Genomic DNA, 17,507 nt, shown 5'->3' on the forward strand with positions numbered 1-17,507 from the left:
TCCCCCCAAAAATGAGTTATAGGGGGCAAAAATGCTGGATTCTTCCCTAAAATGATTGATGTAACCCCAAAATGCTTGATCTTCCTCCAAAATGCAGGATGGGGTGTTAAAAATGCTCAATTCCTGCCCCAAATGAGTGATAGGATAGCACGGTTCTGCCCCAAAATGCTGGTGGAGCCCCAAAAATGCAGGATTCTCCCCCAAAATGAGTGATGGGGCATTAAAAATACCCCCCCAAAGTGAGAGATTGGGGCCAAATATGAATGATTTTTCACAGCAAAAGAGAAATGTGAACCCAAAACGCATGATTTTCCCCTAAAACGAGTGCTGGGGTGCAAAAAAGAAGGATGGTTTTCCCTGCAAATGAATTATGAAGCCCCAAAATGAGCAATTCTTGGCCCAAAATGATCAGTGCTCCCCCCAAATGAGCCAGTGTTGCCCCCAGGACGTGAGCAATACTCCTAAATGACACAAACCCTCAAAAAGAGCATTTTTTCCCCAAAAAGCAGTGATTCTCCCCCAAAATGAGCACTGCCCCCCAAAAACTAGCAATTCCCCTCCCTGAAATGAGAGGTGCAACCCCAGAAAAGAGCATTTTCTCCCCCAAAACGCACAAGTCCCTAAAAAGGGGCTCGGGGGAGACACAAGCCCATGCTGCAAAAAAAGTGCAATTTCCCCCAATTTAAGATTATTTGGGGATATTTTCCTCCTCTTTTTGCATTTGTGGCTCTTTCTGCAACCGCGGGGGCGAGCGGAGGATGAAGCAGGAGCTGGGGAGGGGGTTAATTAATTAAACCAATTAATTTATTTCTCCTTTCCCGGCAGTGCAAGGTGTGGGGAGAGGAAGGGGAAGGGGGGGGACGTCGGGCAGTGACCCGTTTTCCTCGGGTTTGGCCCCAATTTCGGCGCCGCCGCATCAGGTCGGGCAGAGAACTGCAAGAGAGAGAGTGTCACGAGGGGGCACGTGGGGACAAGAGGGGACATGAGGGTGCATGGAGCATCTAGCAGGGATGCACGGATGGTGCAAGGATGATGCACGGGGAGCGTGCAAAGAGGAGGCCCAAAATGTGCAAGAATGATGCACGGGGGATGCAAAAAAAAAGATGCATGGGGGGATGCACAAGCGTGCAAAAAAGATGCAAGAATGATGCATGGATGATGCAAAAAAAAGATGCATGGGGGGATGCACAAGCGTGCAAAAAAGATGCAAGAATGATGCATGGATGATGCAAAAAAAAGATGCATGGGGGGATGCACAAGCGTGCAAAAAAGATGCAAGAATGATGCATGGATGATGCAAAAAAAAAAAGATGCATGGGGGGGATGCACAAGCGTGCAAAAAAGATGCAAGAATGATGCATGGATGATGCAAAAAAAAGATGCATGGGGGGATGCACAAGCGTGCAAAAAAGATGCAAGAATGATGCATGGATGATGCAAAAAAAAAAAGATGCATGGGGGGATGCACAAGCGTGCAAAAAAGATGCAAGAATGATGCATGGATGATGCAAAAAAAAAGATGCATGGGGGGATGCACAAGCGTGCAAAAAAGATGCAAGAATGATGCATGGATGATGCACGAGCGTGTAAGGATGATGCACAAGGGGGATGTGCATGGGATGCAAAAAGAAGTTGCAAGAGCGACGCCCGGGGATGCATGACTGTGCACGGGGTTTGCACGCAGCAGCAATGGGGATGCACAGAAGGTGCAAGAGCAACGCACGAGCGTGCAAAAACAATGCACGAGGGTTTTGCACGAGGGTTTTGCATGAGGGATGCACGCAAGGTGCAGGAATGATGCCTGAGGGATGCATTAAAGTGCAAAATGGATACACAAGGGAGCAATGGAGGTGCACAAAACGTGCAGGAACAACGCACAGAGGAGGAGGGAGAATGCAAAAACGATGCATGAAAAGCCCAAGAGTGATGCATGGAGAATGCATAGGTGTGCAAAACGGATGCACGAGGTGACTCCTCAAGGAATGCACCAAAGGTGCAAGAGCAATGCCTGGATGTTGCATGAGGACGCCCGAGGGAGCAATGGGGTGCAGAAAAGGCGCAAGAACGATGCAGGGGTGATGTAAAAGTGTGCAAAAACGAAGCACAAGGTGGCTGCAGGGAGGGATGCTCAAAAGGTGCAAGAACGAGGCCCAGGGGATACACGAGGGTGCAAAAAGGATGCACGAGGGATGCACCAACTTGCAAGGGTCCCCTCCATCGTTACCTTTGAGGATGTAGTCGGTCAGCAGGGTGGGCACCTTCTCGTTCCCCTCCTTCATGGCGAAGAGGACTGGAAAGGAGGGCAGGGGGCTATGAGGAGGGTTGCAACTCAGCCCCTACCCCTTCCAAATTGCCCTTCCCTCCCCCGTTTTCCATGCAAAATGTGTTATTTTTCACCTTAAACCGTGCCACAGTTTGCAAAACTGCAGGGGTTGCCCCCCCAAAAAGGAAGGGGTTCTCTCCCCAAAATGTGCTGCAATGATGCAAAATGATGCATCATTTTGTGCCAAGTGATGCTGCTGGGATGCAAAATGGGTGATTGCACCCCAAAATGCCTGTGCTGCCAAACGGGTGCTTCCCCTTCGCCCCCTAAAATGGCCACGCTGCAATGCTGCAAAACGGGTGGTTTCACCCTAAACTGGCCATGCTGCAAAACGAGTGACTGCACTCACAGCTGCACATGCTGCAATGCTGCAAAACGGGAGATTGCACCCCAAATCGGCCATGCTGCAACGATGCAAAATGGGTGATTTACCCCAAATTGACCGAACTGCAATGATGCAAAACGGTGCCTGCACCTCGAATAGGCCGCGCTGCAACGATGCAAAACGGGTGAGTGCAGCCCAAATTGACCACAGGCCCCCAAAGCCACCCACGCGAGGACTCACTGTTGGTGAGCATCTGCAGGTCCTCAACGGAGGGCGGCGAGCCCTTCTTCTCGTAGGGAATCACCGTGTTCAGGTACTGCAAGAGCGAGAACACCCCCGAAACCCATGCAAAAATAATAATTTGATATGATAAAAACGCCCTTTTTTTGCACCGCTTCAAATCGGTGCAACCCCACGCTCGCGCGCTTGCAAGCTGCTGCCATGCTGGACGTTGCAGCAAAGGGTTTTGCTTTAATCTGGACGTGGTTTTGGGGCAAAAAAGAGGCAGAAAGGAGCACCTGCTTGTCGGCGGTGCCGGAGCCGAACGTGTGCCGGATTCCCGACTGCAGGATGCTGGAGATGCCCTCCATGCTGAAGCGCTGCGGGAAGCGTGACCTGGTCCCCCTTCTGCGTCCATCTCCTGGTCTCCACGTCCCCCAGGTCCCTGTCCCCATCCCGGTCCCCATCCTCAGCCCAGATCCCCCCCTGTCCCCACGCTGATCCCCCTCCTGCATCTTTGTTCCATGTTTTCCTTCCCGGTCCCATGTTCCCATCCCCATCCTGCTCCCCATGGTCTCAGGGCCCCCATCCTCATCCCCATGTCCCCATCCTGGTCCCCATGGTCTCAGGGCCCCCATCCTCATCCCCATGTCCCCATCCTGCTCCCCATGGTCTCAGGGCCCCCATCCTCATCCCCATGTCCCCATCCTGGTCCCCATGCCCACAGCCATGTCCCAATCCCATCCTCGGGTCCCCATCCCTGTTTCTTACCCCCAAAAGTCACCATTTCACCCGTGCAATTGCTATTTTCCTCTGTGCTAATGCTATTTACCCATGCAAACACCATGCAATAATAACTACTTTGATGCACGCAATGGCTACTTAACTCCTGCAATCACTATTTTATCTGTGCAATGACTACTTGACCTGTCCAATTACTATTTTTAGCTGGGCAATCACAGCTTTATCCCTGCAATGGCTATTTTATCCGTGCAATAGATATTTTATCCATGCAATGATTATTTTACTCCTGCAAACAGTATCTTATCTGTGCAATAGCTCTTTTCTTTGCAATGGCTACTTTTATCCATGCAACAACCATTTTATGGTTTCCGATGCTATTTTAAGGATTCAGCTGCAATTTTACCTGCTTGCTAGCCCCCTTTTGCAACTGCTGCTTTATCCCTATTTGCTCTATGGAATTGCAATTTTAATCTATCCAGCTACTTTCACCCACCTGGGATACATGCAGCTATTTTATCCATGCAATCAATTTGATTGCTACTTTATGCATGCAATAACTGTTTTAGCTAATCCTCTTTGTGTTTTAGCCACCACGTTGCTAGTTTATCCGTGCAACAGTGATTTTTATCTCTTTTTTTTTGCATGCGACCCCTAACTTTTTGCTCGGCCGCTATGTTATCCATGCAATCAATTTGATTGCTACTTTATGCATGCAATAACTGTTTTAGCTAATTCTCTTTGTGTTTTAGCCACCACGTTGCTATTTTATCCGTGCAACAGTGATTTTTATCTCTTTTTTTTGCATCGACCCCTAACTTTTTGCTCGGCCGCTATGTTATCCATGCAATCAATTTGATTGCTACTTTATGCATGCAATAACTGTTTTAGCTAATCCTCTTTGTGTTTTAGCCACCACGTTGCTATTTTATCCATGCAACAGTGATTATTACCTCTTTTTTTTCGCATGCGACCCCTAACTTTTTGCTCGGCCGCTATGTTATCCATGCAATCAATTTGATTGCTACTTTATGCATGCAATAACTGTTTTAGCTAATCCTCTTTGTGTTTTATCCACCACGTTGCTAGTTTATCCATGCAACAGTGATTTTTATCTCTTTTTTTTTTGCATGCGACCCCTAACTTTTTGCTCGGCCGCTATGTTATCCATGCAATCAATTTGATTGCTACTTTATGCATGCAATAACTGTTTTAGCTAATCCTCCTTGTGTTTTATCCACCACGTTGCTATTTTATCCATGCAACAGTGATTTTTATCTCTTTTTTTTGCATGCGACCCCTAACTTTTTGCTCGGCCGCTATGTTACCCATGCAATCAATTTGATTGCTACTTTATGCATGCAATAACTGTTTTAGCTAATTCTCTTTGTGTTTTATCCACCACGTTGCTAGTTTATCCGTGCAACGGTGATTTTTATGGTGTTTTTTTTGCATGCGATGCCTAACTTTTTGCTCGGCCGCTGCTTTTCCCAAACCTTGCGGGTACCTTGCGGGGCATGTGGCGCTCGGGGCGCCCTCCCTGCAGGCTGAGGCCCTTGTCGCGGCGGCGGCGGCGCGCGGCCTCGCGCTGCTCGCCCTGCACGGCCAGCAGCGCCCCGATGAAGGCCGTCTTCACCTCCTTCTCGAAGGCCAGCTCGTCGCGGCGCGCCAGCTGCGCCACCAGCTCCGCCGAGAGCGCCCGGCTCGCCGCCTCCGCGCGCCGCGCCGCCGCCGACAGCTCCGCCGCCGACAGCCGCCCCAGGCCTGCCGCCGCGCCGGGCGGGACACGGGGGGAAATACGGTGCGATTAGCAACACGCACGGCGAGCAGAAGTCACGGTGCAGCGGGCTTGGTGCAATTAGCGGAAGGCATGGTGCGATTAGCAAAATGCATGGTGCAATTAGCAAAATGCATGGTGCAATTAGCGGAATGCATGGTGCAATTAGCAAAATTCATGGTGCAATTAGCAAAATGCATGGGGCAACTAGCAAAATGCATGGGGCAACTAGCAAAATGCATGGTGCAATTAGCGGAATGCATGGTGCAATTAGCGGAATGCATGGTGCGATCAGCGGAATGCATGGCCCAATTAGCGGAATGCATGGTGCAATTAGCAAAATTCATGGTGCAACTAGCAAAATGCATGGTGCAATTAGCAAAATGCATGGTGCGATCAGCAGAATGCATGGCCCAATTAGCAAAATGCATGGTGCAATTAGCAAAATGCATGATGCAATTAACAAAATGCATGATGCAATTAGGAAAATGCATGGTGCAATAAGCATCATGCATGGCCCAATTAGCAGAATGCATGGCGCAATCACCAAAATGCATGGTGCAATTAGCAAAATACATGGTGCAATTAGCAAAATGCATGGTGCAATTAGCAAAATGCATGGCGCAATAAGCAGAATGCATGGCCCAATTAGCAAAATGCATGGTGCGATCAGCAGAATGCATGGGGCAACTAGCAAAATGTACAGTGCAATTAGCAAAATGCATGGTGCAATTATCAAAATGCATGATGCAATAAGCAAAATGCATGGTGCAATTAGCGGAATGCATGGTGCAATAAGCGGAATGCATGGCCCAGTTAGCGGAATGCATGGTGCAATTAGCAAAATTCATGGTGCAATTAGCGAAAGGCATGGTGCAATTAGCAAAATGCATGGTGCAATTAGCGGAATGCATGGTGCGATCAGCGGAATGCATGGGGCAACTAGCGGAATGCATGGTGCAATTAGCAAAATTCATGGTGCAATTAGCAAAATTCATGGTGCAATTAGCCGAATGCATGGTGAAACTAGCGGAATGCATGGTGAAACTAGCGGAATGCATGGCGCGAGCAGCAAAACGCATGGTGCAACTAGCAAAATGTACAGTGCAATTAGTAAAAGGCATGGTGCAATTAGCCGAATGCATGGTGCAATTAGCCGAATGCATGGCACGAGCAGCAAAACGCATGGTGCAACTAGCAAAATGTACAATTGCAATTAGCAAAATGTACAATTGCAATTAGCAAAAGGCATGGTGCAATTAGTGGAATGCATGGTGCAATTAGCGGAATGCATGGTGCAATAAGCAGAATGCATGGCGCGAGCAGCAAAACGCATGGTGCAACTAGCAAAATGTACAGTGCAATTAGTAAAAGGCATGGTGCAATTAGCGGAATGCATGGTGCAATAAGCAGAATGCATGGCCCAATTAGCAAAATGCATGGGGCAACTACCAAAATGTACAGTGCAATTAGCAAAAGGCATGGTGCAATTAGTGGAATGCATGGTGCAATTACTAAAAGGCATGGTGCAATTAGCGGAATGCATAGGGCAACTAGCAAAATGTACAGTGCAATTAGCAAAAGGCATGGTGCAACTAGCCGAATGCATGGTGCAATTAGAGGAATGCATGGTGCAACTAGCGGAATGTACAGTGAAATTAGGAAAAGGCATGGTGGAATTAGCGGAATGCATGGTGCAATTAGCAAAATGCATGGGGCAACTAGCAAAATGTACAGTGCAATTAGCAAAAGGCATGGTGCAACAAGCGGAATGCATGGTGCAATTAGCGGAATGCATGGCCCAATTATCGGAATGCATGGAGCGATCAGCAAAAGGCATGGTGCAACTAGCAAAATGTGCAGTGCAATTAGCAAAAGGCATGGTGCAATTAGTGGAATGCATGGTGCAATAAGCAGAATGCATAGCCCAATTAGCAAAATGCATGGGGCAACTAGCAAAATGTACAGTGCAATTAGCAAAAGGCATGGTGCAATTAGCCGAATGCATGGTGCAATTAGCAAAAGGCATGGTGCAATTAGCAGAATGCATGGCGCAATTAGCAAAATGCATGGTGCGATCAGCAAAATGCATGGGGCAATTAGCAAAATGTACAGTGCAATTAGCAAAAGGCATGGGACAATTAGCAGAATGCAAGGTGCAATTAGCAAAAGGCATGGTGCAACTAGCGGAATGCATGGCGCAATAAGCAAAATGCATGGTGCAACTAGCAAAATGTACAGTGCAATTAGCAAAAGGCATGGTGCAACTAGGGAAAGGCATGGCCCAATTAGCAAAATGAATAGTGCAACTAGCAAAATGTACGGGGCAATAAGCAAAATGCATGGTGCAATAAGCAAAATGCATGGCCCAATTAGCAAAATGCATAGTGCAACTAGCAGACTGTACAGTACAATTAGAAAAAGGTATGGTGCAATTAGCAAAAGGCATGGTGCGATAAGCAAAATGCATGGCCCATCTAGCAAAATGAATAGTGCAACTAGCAAAATGTACAGTGCGATTAGCAAAAGGCATGGTGCAATTAGCAGAACACACAGTGCAATAAGTAGAATGCACAGTGAAACAAGCAAAATGCACAGTGCAATCAGTAAAATGCATGCTGCAATTAGCAAAATGCAAAATGCAAAAAAAGTATGAAAAATGCAATTAGCAAAAGGCACGGTGCAACTCGCAAAATGCTCAGTCAAAAAGCAAAATTAATAGTGCAACTAGCAAAAGGCATGGTGCAATTCAAAAAATGCCTGGTGCAGCTAGGAAAATGTACAGTGCAAAAAGCAAAATGAAGAATGCAATTAGAGAAAGGCATGGTGCGATCAGCAGAAGGCATGGTGGAATCACCAAGAGATGTGGTGTGATGTGAGAAACACAGAGTGCCACTAGAGAAATTCGCAGTGCAATAAGCAAAATGCATGGTGCAATTATCAAAATGCAAATGCAATTAGCAAAATGTACAGTGCAATTAGCAAAATGCATGGTGCAATTATCAAAATGCAAATGCAATTAGCAAGATACATGTGCAATTAGCAAAATGCATGGTGCAACTAGCAAAAATTCATGGTGCAATGGGAGAACTCCAGGGCGTACTGGCGAACTGCAGGGTTCCATTAGCAAAAATCATGCTGCAATGCAGGAAATGCAGGGTGCGACTGGAGAAACGCGGGGTGCAACTAGCAAAATTCATGGTGTGACATGAGAAATGCGGGCTGCAGTTGGAAAAAATCATGGTGCAATTAGCAGGATTCACCATGCGCCGGGAGAAACACAGGGTATAACTGGAGAAAGCTGTTCCCCAGGCACAGTGCACTTAGCAAAATGCATGGAACAACTGGAAACGGGCACGCACGGAGCATTTAGCAAAGTGCACCGTGCAATGCAGAGCATTCAGTGAGAAGAACGCTGCATTTAGCAAAACGCACCGTGCAATCAGAGCACACAGCAACACCGGCTGCAACGAGTGCAATATTCCCCCTCTGCCGATGCTTTTGCTTGCCCGATCTGCCGGGAATTGCCCCCAAAAAAGGTACCTTCGTGGGAGCAGTTGTTGTTGAGGGCGGGCGAGAAGGTGCGCAGCTCGCGCAGCACGATGGGCTCCGCGCCCCCGCTGTCGTCCGCCAGCTCCGTCTCCGTCTCCTCCTCCTCCTCCTCGTCTTCGGCCTCGGGATCGGCCTCGGGGTCGGGCGAGCTCTGCATCAGCTCCTCCAGCTCCTCGATGACCTGTGGGGCAGCGGGGGGGACGATGCACCCTGCTTTGCACTGCCAGCCTGCACCTAGATTTGCGCCCGTATTTGCACCCAGCGTTTGCACCCACATCTGCCTTCTGCACGCGCATTGCGGGCAACATCTGCAGCTGCATTTGCACCCAGCATCTGCAGCTGAATTTGCACCGTGCACCTGCACCCCGTGCCCACATCTGTATTCTGCACATGCTCCAGAACCAGCATCGGCACCTGAATTCGCTTGCTCAGGCACCTGCGACCTCCATCCCAGCCCTAATTCCCACCTTCATCTGCATCAACGCCTGCAAACTGCAACCCCTGTGGCCCAAAATTCAGGATTTGGCCTTTTTTTTGGTGCTTTGGGAAGATGTTGTGGGTCCATGACGTGGGGCGCGCGGGTACCTGCTCCGCTGTCAGCAGCGGCTCCTCGTTGATGCCGGAGTCCTGCTCGCTCCTCTCGGTGAGCTCTTCCTCCTCGTCATCCTCATCCTCCTCTTCCTTCCCGCAGAGCTGTGGGGACACACGGGATGTGGGGACACGGGTGGCACGGCCACCCGGAGCCGCCACGGAGAGAGACGGCAGCACCAAGGGTTCATTGGGATGTTGGACACAGATGTGGGATGGGGATTTGGGATGGGAAGAGGCTGGAAGACGTTGGACAGGGAGAGGATGCATAAGGAAATGTGGGATGGGGAGAAGTTGAACATCCAACTTCTGTTGGATGAGGATGTTGGGCAGGGCAAGGTTGGACAGGACAAGTCCAAGGATGTGACATTGGAAGAGGATGGATGGAAATATGGAACGGGGAGAAGTTTGATGGGAACACGCTCCACATGGGATCTAAAGATGATAGATGGGGAGAGGTTGGACAGGGACCAATGGGGAGAGTAAGTTAAAGAGGAGCTGGATGGGGACATGTGATGCCGAGATGGTGCTGGGACATTGGATGGAGAGAGATGGGTTGCAGAGAAGTTGGATGGGGACATGGAGAGGTTGGACAGAGGGTGGATGGGCACATGAGATGAGGAGATGTTGAGGGGGTACAATGGATGGCGAGAGGTTGGACGGGAACACAGGATGGAGATGTGGGATGTCAAGAGGTTGGACGGGGCCATTGGATGGGACGCGGCCATGTGATGGCGATGCGGGACAGGGACATGGGATGGGGAGAGGTGGGAAGGGAATGGGACCACCAGACAGCAAGAGGTTGGATGGGGACATAGGATAAGGAGATGCTGGACAAGGGCATGAGATGAGGGAAAAGGGGGTCCTGGGCACACCTGGGTGTCGCTATCACTGGGGACTTCGGTGTCGGGGAGCAGCCAGCGCCGGGGGGAGCCGGGGGGTGCGAAGCTGTCGGTGAGGGCGTCCCAAACCCTGCGGGAAGGGAAGCCCCAAAACGCCAGTGAATTCCCCCAAAAAACGCCTTGAAACACCCCCAAATGCCCCCAAACGGCACCGTCAAAATCCCCCAAACACCCAAATCGCGTCAAAATCCCCCAAACACCCAAAAGGTTCCTCTGAAACACCGCAAATACCCCTCCAGGGGCCAAAGGCCTCCAAAAACGCTTCCGCAGTGCCCTAAAACACCGCAAATCACCCCAAAAATGCTGTCTCAGAATGTCCCAGATCACCAGCCCCAAACACCCCAAAATGGCACCCTGAATGACACCAAATGCTGATGCAAAGCCCCAAATTATCCCTGAATTGCCTCAAAATGCCACTACAGCTCCAAAACACCCTCAAATTGCCCCAAAACATAGCCCCGGGACTCCAAAAATGGCTGTCCTGAAACACTCCCCAAATCTCCTTAATACACCCCAAAATGTGCCCTGCTGTCCTGAAATACCCTCAGAACACCCCAAAATGACCCCCAAAACCTCAGAAGTGTCCCCAAAACACCCCCCAAAAAACCCACATCAAAATGCTGCCTTAAAGCACAGACCCAAAACACTCATAAATATCCCCGAAACAGCCTAGAAACCCCTAGAAATTGTCCTAAAACATAAGCTACAGCCCCAGTGACCCAAAACGAGAAAAAAGCCCAAATTAATCCAAAACAGCCCCAAATTGTGCCCCGCTACTCTATTTTGCCCCTGTATTTCTGAAGCTGGGCTGATTTTCCCCAGTTTCACCCCCAAAATGAGGGAGGGGAGTAAGGAATGAAATGGGGGCAGGGGAAAGAGGGGGAATGGGGAAAATGCCATATCAGAAAAAAAAGGGAAGAAAAGGGAAAATAAGGAAAAGTAGGGGGGAAGGGGTAGAAAAGAGATAAAAGGGTGATAAAAAGATGGAAAAGGAGGGGAAAAACGGAGGGAAAATAAGGGGGAAATAGGGAAATATAGGAAAATATAGAAAAGGAAATATAGAAAAAGAAGAAAATAGTGAAAAATAGGAAAAAGAAGGAAAGGGGGGAAAAAGGGAAAAGGAGGCAAAAGGGGACCCCGTGGGAAGAGCGAAAATGGGAGAAAATACTAAAAAAAAAAAAAAAAAAAAAAAAAAAGAAAAGAAAAGAAAAGGAGAAATTTCTCCCTGACCTTAATTTAGGGAAAACCCACTAATTCCCCCCTTTTTTTCCCCACTACCCAAACTGCCTGGTTCTGCTCATATTCACCTCAAAACAGTTCCATCAGCCTCAAATCACCCCTCGCCAGTCATTTTCATGCATTAATTCACAAAAAAACCCACATTAAAATGCATATTACGTAATATATAAATAAATAATATTATATATTATATATATCAAACTACACTTAAATATATAAGAAGTATGCAAAAAAATGGAAAGAAAGGAATATAAAATATAACAAAAACGAAGCAAAGAAAGAGCAAGAGGGAAAAAAACCCAAGTAATTAGCCCTTAAATTGGCTTTTTTTTCCCGGTCTTAAAGGGCCACGTCCCACAGGACCAGCTGCTGCTGGGGACTTTTGAGTTAATTCCATCCACAATTGGTTAATAATTAGGAAAAAAAATGGTGTTTTACAGTCTCGGCCCATCCCCCCCTCCATGCACACAGGGCTCATTGAAAAACAGGATTAAAAAAAAAAGCCCTGTTTTGCCCAAACCACCCCAAAACAACATGCTCTAAGCGGCACAAAGCGGCGACAGCGGCGCTCTGGGCACCGGGCCAAAATCCCGTTTTTTTTTTCCTCGCAAAATCCCTTAGATTTGGCCACTTATGAAAAAAAGCCATCGGGCTAATGCGCTTTTGGTTGAAAAAAAAACAGATTTGGGGCACTTTGAGGTGAAAAGTGATGGTGTCACTCGTCAAGAAATGAGCATCTAGGGCTGCACCCCCAACTCAATCCATCTGTGTGGGGCGGGTACGAATGCAGCAGCCCCCCGAAATGGGTACAAAACAGCCTTTTTCTGCCAAAAAGAACAAAAACAGCAAGCAAAAAAGGGAGGAAAACTGATGTGTTTTCACACAAATGCTGCTGGGCCAGGATGTGACGCATTTCATGGCTGGGGCTACTCGTACTTTACCCTACCAGGACTCATAAGGTCCTACTCATAGTTTACTACAACGTTACTTATAGTTTACTACACCTCAGTTTGTAGTTGACTACAACAGGACTACAGTTCACACCAAAGCACCTCAGTTCACTACAATGGGACCCATAGTTCACTACAGTGTGACTCAGTTTACTACAATGTGACTCTTTACTACAACGTAACTCTTCGTTTACTACAGTGCTACTTAACAGTTCCCTACACCATGACTCACGTTTCATTCCAACGGGACTTGCGGTTCACTCCAACGTAACTTGTATCTTCCTAAAATGGGATTCAGAGTTTACTACATCGTGACACAGTTCACTCCACCACAATTTGTAGATCACTACAACGGGACTCAGTTTACTGAAACAGGATTTATGTTACTTACACTAATACTATACTTATACTACTTCTATTTGCTACACCGTCACACAGTTCACCACTACTCAGGGTTCACTACAACAGGAGGCAAAGATTGCTACACGGTCACTCATACTTTACTGCAAAGCAACTCATTTCCCCCATCGGGACTCAGTTTACTACAGTGCTACATACAGATTACTACACTGTGACTCCGTTCACTCCACTGGGACTCATCGTTCACTACAACCGGACTCATAGTTCACTCTAAAGCAACTCCTAGTTCACTCCACCACAACACAGTTTACTACAACGGGACTCACAGTTCACTGTAAAGTCACCCATAGTTTACTCCGCTGCTCCTCACAGTTTACTCTGCTGCTACTCACAGCTCACACTGCCTGTACTCCATTTACTCTACTAGTTCTCAGCGGTTCATGCCACCGCCACTCATAGTTCACATCACCTCTACTCACCGCTCGCTACACTCCTGTAGCTTTACTACACCGTAACTCAAAGCACCACTGACGACACCACCTCTACTCAAGCGTTTGCTCCACTACTAACCAGAGTCCACCACCCATCGTAGCTTGTCCCACCACCAGGCCACGGTGGTAGGACTGGCTGGGTGTCTCGCCGGCAGTCGGGGCCTTACTCACTCCTCATCTTGGAGGCGCTCCTCCTCCTCCTGGGTCTGCAGGCGGCCCCGCACGGGCGCCAGCGCCTCGGTGGCGGCGTCGTAGTTGCGGAAGCAGACGGTGAGCTTCTCGTCGAACTCTTGCACCAGGTCCTCCATCGACTTGAAGCTCATCATCTCGGCCGAGAAGCTCTCGAGCTCGGCCAGGGCCGGGTCCGCCGGGCCCCGCGGGGGCCCCCCGCCACCGCCGTCCCCGCCAGGGCCCTCCTCGAACTCCTCCTCCAGGCTCACCAGGGGCGCCTCCATCCTCGCCGCTGCCCGCGTCGCCGCCTTAGCTGCTGGGAGAGGGTCCCCGTGAGGCTCTTGGGGCTCCCTAAGCCCCAGGAACCTGTAGTGATCTTGTAGAGACCTGGTAGTAGCCCCGCAGCAACCTAATAGCGACCTACCTGGTGGTGACTTGGTGGCAACCTAGTAGTGACCTACCTGGTTATGACTTGGTAGCAACCTAGTAGTGACGTACCTGGTAATGACTTACTGGTAACGTAGTCATGACCTGGTGGCAACCTAGTAGTGACCGAGCAATGACCTGGTACTTTCCTAGTAGAGGTCTGAGAGTAGCAGCAATGAGCTGCTGGTATACTCCAGTGATCTCAGCACTCCTCTAAGAGCATCACAAAACTCTCTTATTTTTTATAGTATCCTGAAAGTATCTTTGGAGTATCTCCATGGTGTGTCAGGAGGTCAGGAGTATCTTAGGAGGATCAGCAAAGTCCTAGTTTAGTTCCTTAGTTCTGCTAAGAGAATTGCAGCGCTGTAGCAGCAGTACCTGCAAAGTATCATGCTCTCCAGCACACTGGTAGTATCCTTGGGGTAACCTTTAGTATCCTAGGGATATTCTGATAGCATCATAGGTTTATCCCAAGAGTATCTTAAGAATACCTGGAAAGTTATCTGAAGAGTATCCTAATAGTGTCTTAGGAGTACACCAATAGTATCTTAGGGTAATTCCTTAGGGAATTACTTAAGGGATAATCTTAGGGACTTCCTTAGGGTCAGGAATTTTGTGGGAGTAAGCCAAGAGTATCTTAGGGACACTCTAAGAGTATTTACAGAGTATTCCAGCAGTATCTTAGGAGCATCCTGATGGTGCCCTAGGGGTATCCTGACAGTAACTTTTGAGCATCCTGAGAATATCTTAGAAGCACCCCCATAGTACCTTAGGAGCATCCAGATAGTATCATGGGAGTAACCATGGAGTATGTTAAGAGTATTGTGGGAGTAACTTGAGTGTAACTTACGAACATACCAAGAGTATCTTAAAGGCATCCTGAGGGGCTATTAAGCAAATCTCAGGGTCATCCCAAAGAGTATCTGTGGAGTGTCTTGGGAGCATCCTGATGGCGTTTTAGAGTATCATAAGGGCATGTTAAGAGTATCTTAAATGCACCCAAAGAATATCTAGGGGGTATCCCAACAGTATCTTGGGGGCATCACAAGAACCTCATGAGAGCAGCCTATTAGGGGTATCTTAAGAGTTTGTTAGAAGTACCCTGAGAGTATTTATGGAGTATCCCAACAACATCTTAGCAGCATCCCAGTGGTTTCTGAGGGGTATCCGGATAGTAATTTTAGGGCATCTTGGGAGTATCCATACTCCCAAGAGTGCACCACCATACTGCCTTAGGGCTATTGTGATAGTATCTTAGGAGCATCCTGATAGTGTCCTTGAGGCACCCTAGGAGTATCCTGAGTATCTCAGGAGTAACTCAGGAATAGCCTCATCCTAAGTCACCTCACTGCTAGGAAGGGCGCTGCTACTCCAACCAGCCCTGTCCTACTGCTGCTCAAGTAAAGGGATGACTGCACGCAGCTTTTGGGGAAAAAAATGGCCAAATTAAGAAAATCATTGTTGCATTTTTTTTTCCAGATTGGGGAGGGTGCTGCAATGCCACTGCTGCGTGTCCAGCCTTTTGTCACACTGAAGAGGCCTCGTGCAAGCCTCGTGCAAGCCCATTCCAAGCGACGTGCAAGCCCCATGCAACCGCTTTGCAAGCCCAGTGCAACCCGGTGTGTAAACCCCATGCAAGCCATGAACAACCGCTCTGCAAACCCCATGCAAACCCAATGCAACCCCCAAGCAAACCCAGTGTAACCACCATGCATACCCAGTGCAACCGCTCCGCAACCCCCATGCAACCCCCACGCAAACCCATTGCAACTGCTTTGTAACCTCCGTGCAGGCCCAGTGCAACCGCGATGCAAACCCCATGCAAGCACGTGCAGCTACTCTGTAATCCCCATACAAGCCCAGTGCAACTGCCATAAAACCCCCCTGCAACTGCTTTGCAACCCCCATGCAAGCCCAATGCAACCCCCAATGCAAACCCAGTGCAACTGTTTTGCAATCCCCATGCAAGCCCTGCACAACCCCATGCAAACCCAGTGCTGCCGCCAAGCAAACCCAGTGCAACTGCTTTGCAACCCCCATTGCAATCGCTCTGCAATCCCAACGCAAGCCCCAGTGCAACGCTATGCAAGCCTTTTTTGCAACCCCCACGCAAGCCAAACGCGGTTCCATGCAATTCGGGTGCAAGTCGCGTGCAATCCCCGCGCAACCCCCATGCAGGCCCTGCGCAAACCCCACACAACCTCCGCTGTGCAAGTGCAAGCTGCCCGTGCCAGCCGCAGCGGCGGGACCCTGCTGAGTCATCTGCAGCGGCACAGCTGCAGGGGCCGTGCAGGGCATGCACGCGGGGGCACCTGCCGCGTGCTCCGTGCATGCACCCTTGCACGCCTGCACTGCACCCGGTGCGGGTGCATTGACCTTGGGTGCATCCCTGCACGTACGCACCGGGCTGCTGCACGCACGCACTGCTGCACCGTGCATGCACGCACCAGCGCGCGCGCACGCCGTGCAGGCTTGCACCTGTGCACACACACGCGATGCATGCATGCACCTGTGCATGCACCCTCATGCATGCAGCACCAACGTCTCCAGGGTGCATGCACGACACACGTGCATGCGTTACCCCCATGCATGCATCGCCCCCCGCGTGCATGCATGTCCCCCCTGCACTTGGCAATGTGCACCCTGCACATCCATAGACCCTTGCTGTCCTGCACCCCCCCGTGTCTGCACCCCCCCAAAAACCCTCCCTGTCCCCCCACCCGCACCCCGCATTGCATCCCACAATGCACCACGGCTGCGGTGTTGTTGGGGGGGGGGATGCAGAGGGACAGCTATACCCCCCCCCCGACCGGGGCACCCCCAAAAAACCCCCCCGCCCCCTAATGCACCCCGCTGCCCGCACCCCCCAATAAAGCCCCCCCCGCTCCGTGCATGCCAAAGCGGAGCTCAATGCACCCCCTGGCGCATGCACCGCCCGCCCCGCGCCCCCCTCAGCCTCCTCCCCGCGCACCCCATCTCCCCCCCCCCCAAAAAAACCCTGGAAATCGCCCCAAAACCCCGCGCCCCCCCCGCCCCCACCTGCGGCCCCGCATCCTCCCGCGCCGCCGCCGCGCGCGCGCACCCACGGGGGGGGGAGGGGTGGGGCGCAGCGCCGCACTGCGCACGCGCGGCCCCCGCCGGGGGGGGGGGGGGAGGGCGCCGCGCTGCCTCGCGCATGCGCCGGGAGCGGAGCAGGAGCATCCCCCCCCCCCCGCGGCAAGGACGGCGGTGACGTCACTGCCCCCCTTTTTGGCGGGGGGGGCCCAGGCGTCCGGGAGAGCCCCGTGTCCGGGACCTCTGTGTCCCCATGGAGGTCAAGGTCACCCTGCCCCCCTCCCGGACGCCTGGGCTCCTCGGACACCCCCATCCTGCCTGTGGCCCCCACCATAGGGCCATGCTGGACTCCGGGGGTCCCGGACGCCTGGGTCCCTCTGCACTGTGAC

At 50.4% G+C, this 17,507-nt stretch overlaps 1 protein-coding gene across 1 annotated transcript; it reads right to left on the minus strand.

Moving 5' to 3' along the window:
• Positions 1-777: 777 nt before the first annotated feature.
• On the minus strand, positions 778-17,163 carry FEZ1 (fasciculation and elongation protein zeta 1). The gene is made up of 10 exons (XM_088522042.1): positions 17,104-17,163; positions 13,639-13,951; positions 10,401-10,497; positions 9,523-9,630; positions 8,929-9,118; positions 5,116-5,372; positions 3,167-3,247; positions 2,889-2,964; positions 2,225-2,290; positions 778-933 (listed from the first exon to the last, which is right to left on the minus strand). The coding sequence occupies exons 2-10, from the start codon at positions 13,920-13,922 to the stop codon at positions 917-919; spliced, it is 1,176 nt and encodes a 391-aa protein (XP_088378168.1). The 5' UTR covers positions 13,923-13,951; positions 17,104-17,163; the 3' UTR covers positions 778-916.
• Between the last annotated feature and the right edge of the window lie 344 nt (positions 17,164-17,507).

The sequence above is a fragment of the Tinamus guttatus genome, unplaced genomic scaffold (assembly GCF_059628265.1).
Source record: "Tinamus guttatus ecotype Peru unplaced genomic scaffold, ASM5962826v1 Tinamus_guttatus_pri_ptg000143l, whole genome shotgun sequence".
NCBI lineage: Eukaryota > Metazoa > Chordata > Aves > Tinamiformes > Tinamidae > Tinamus > Tinamus guttatus.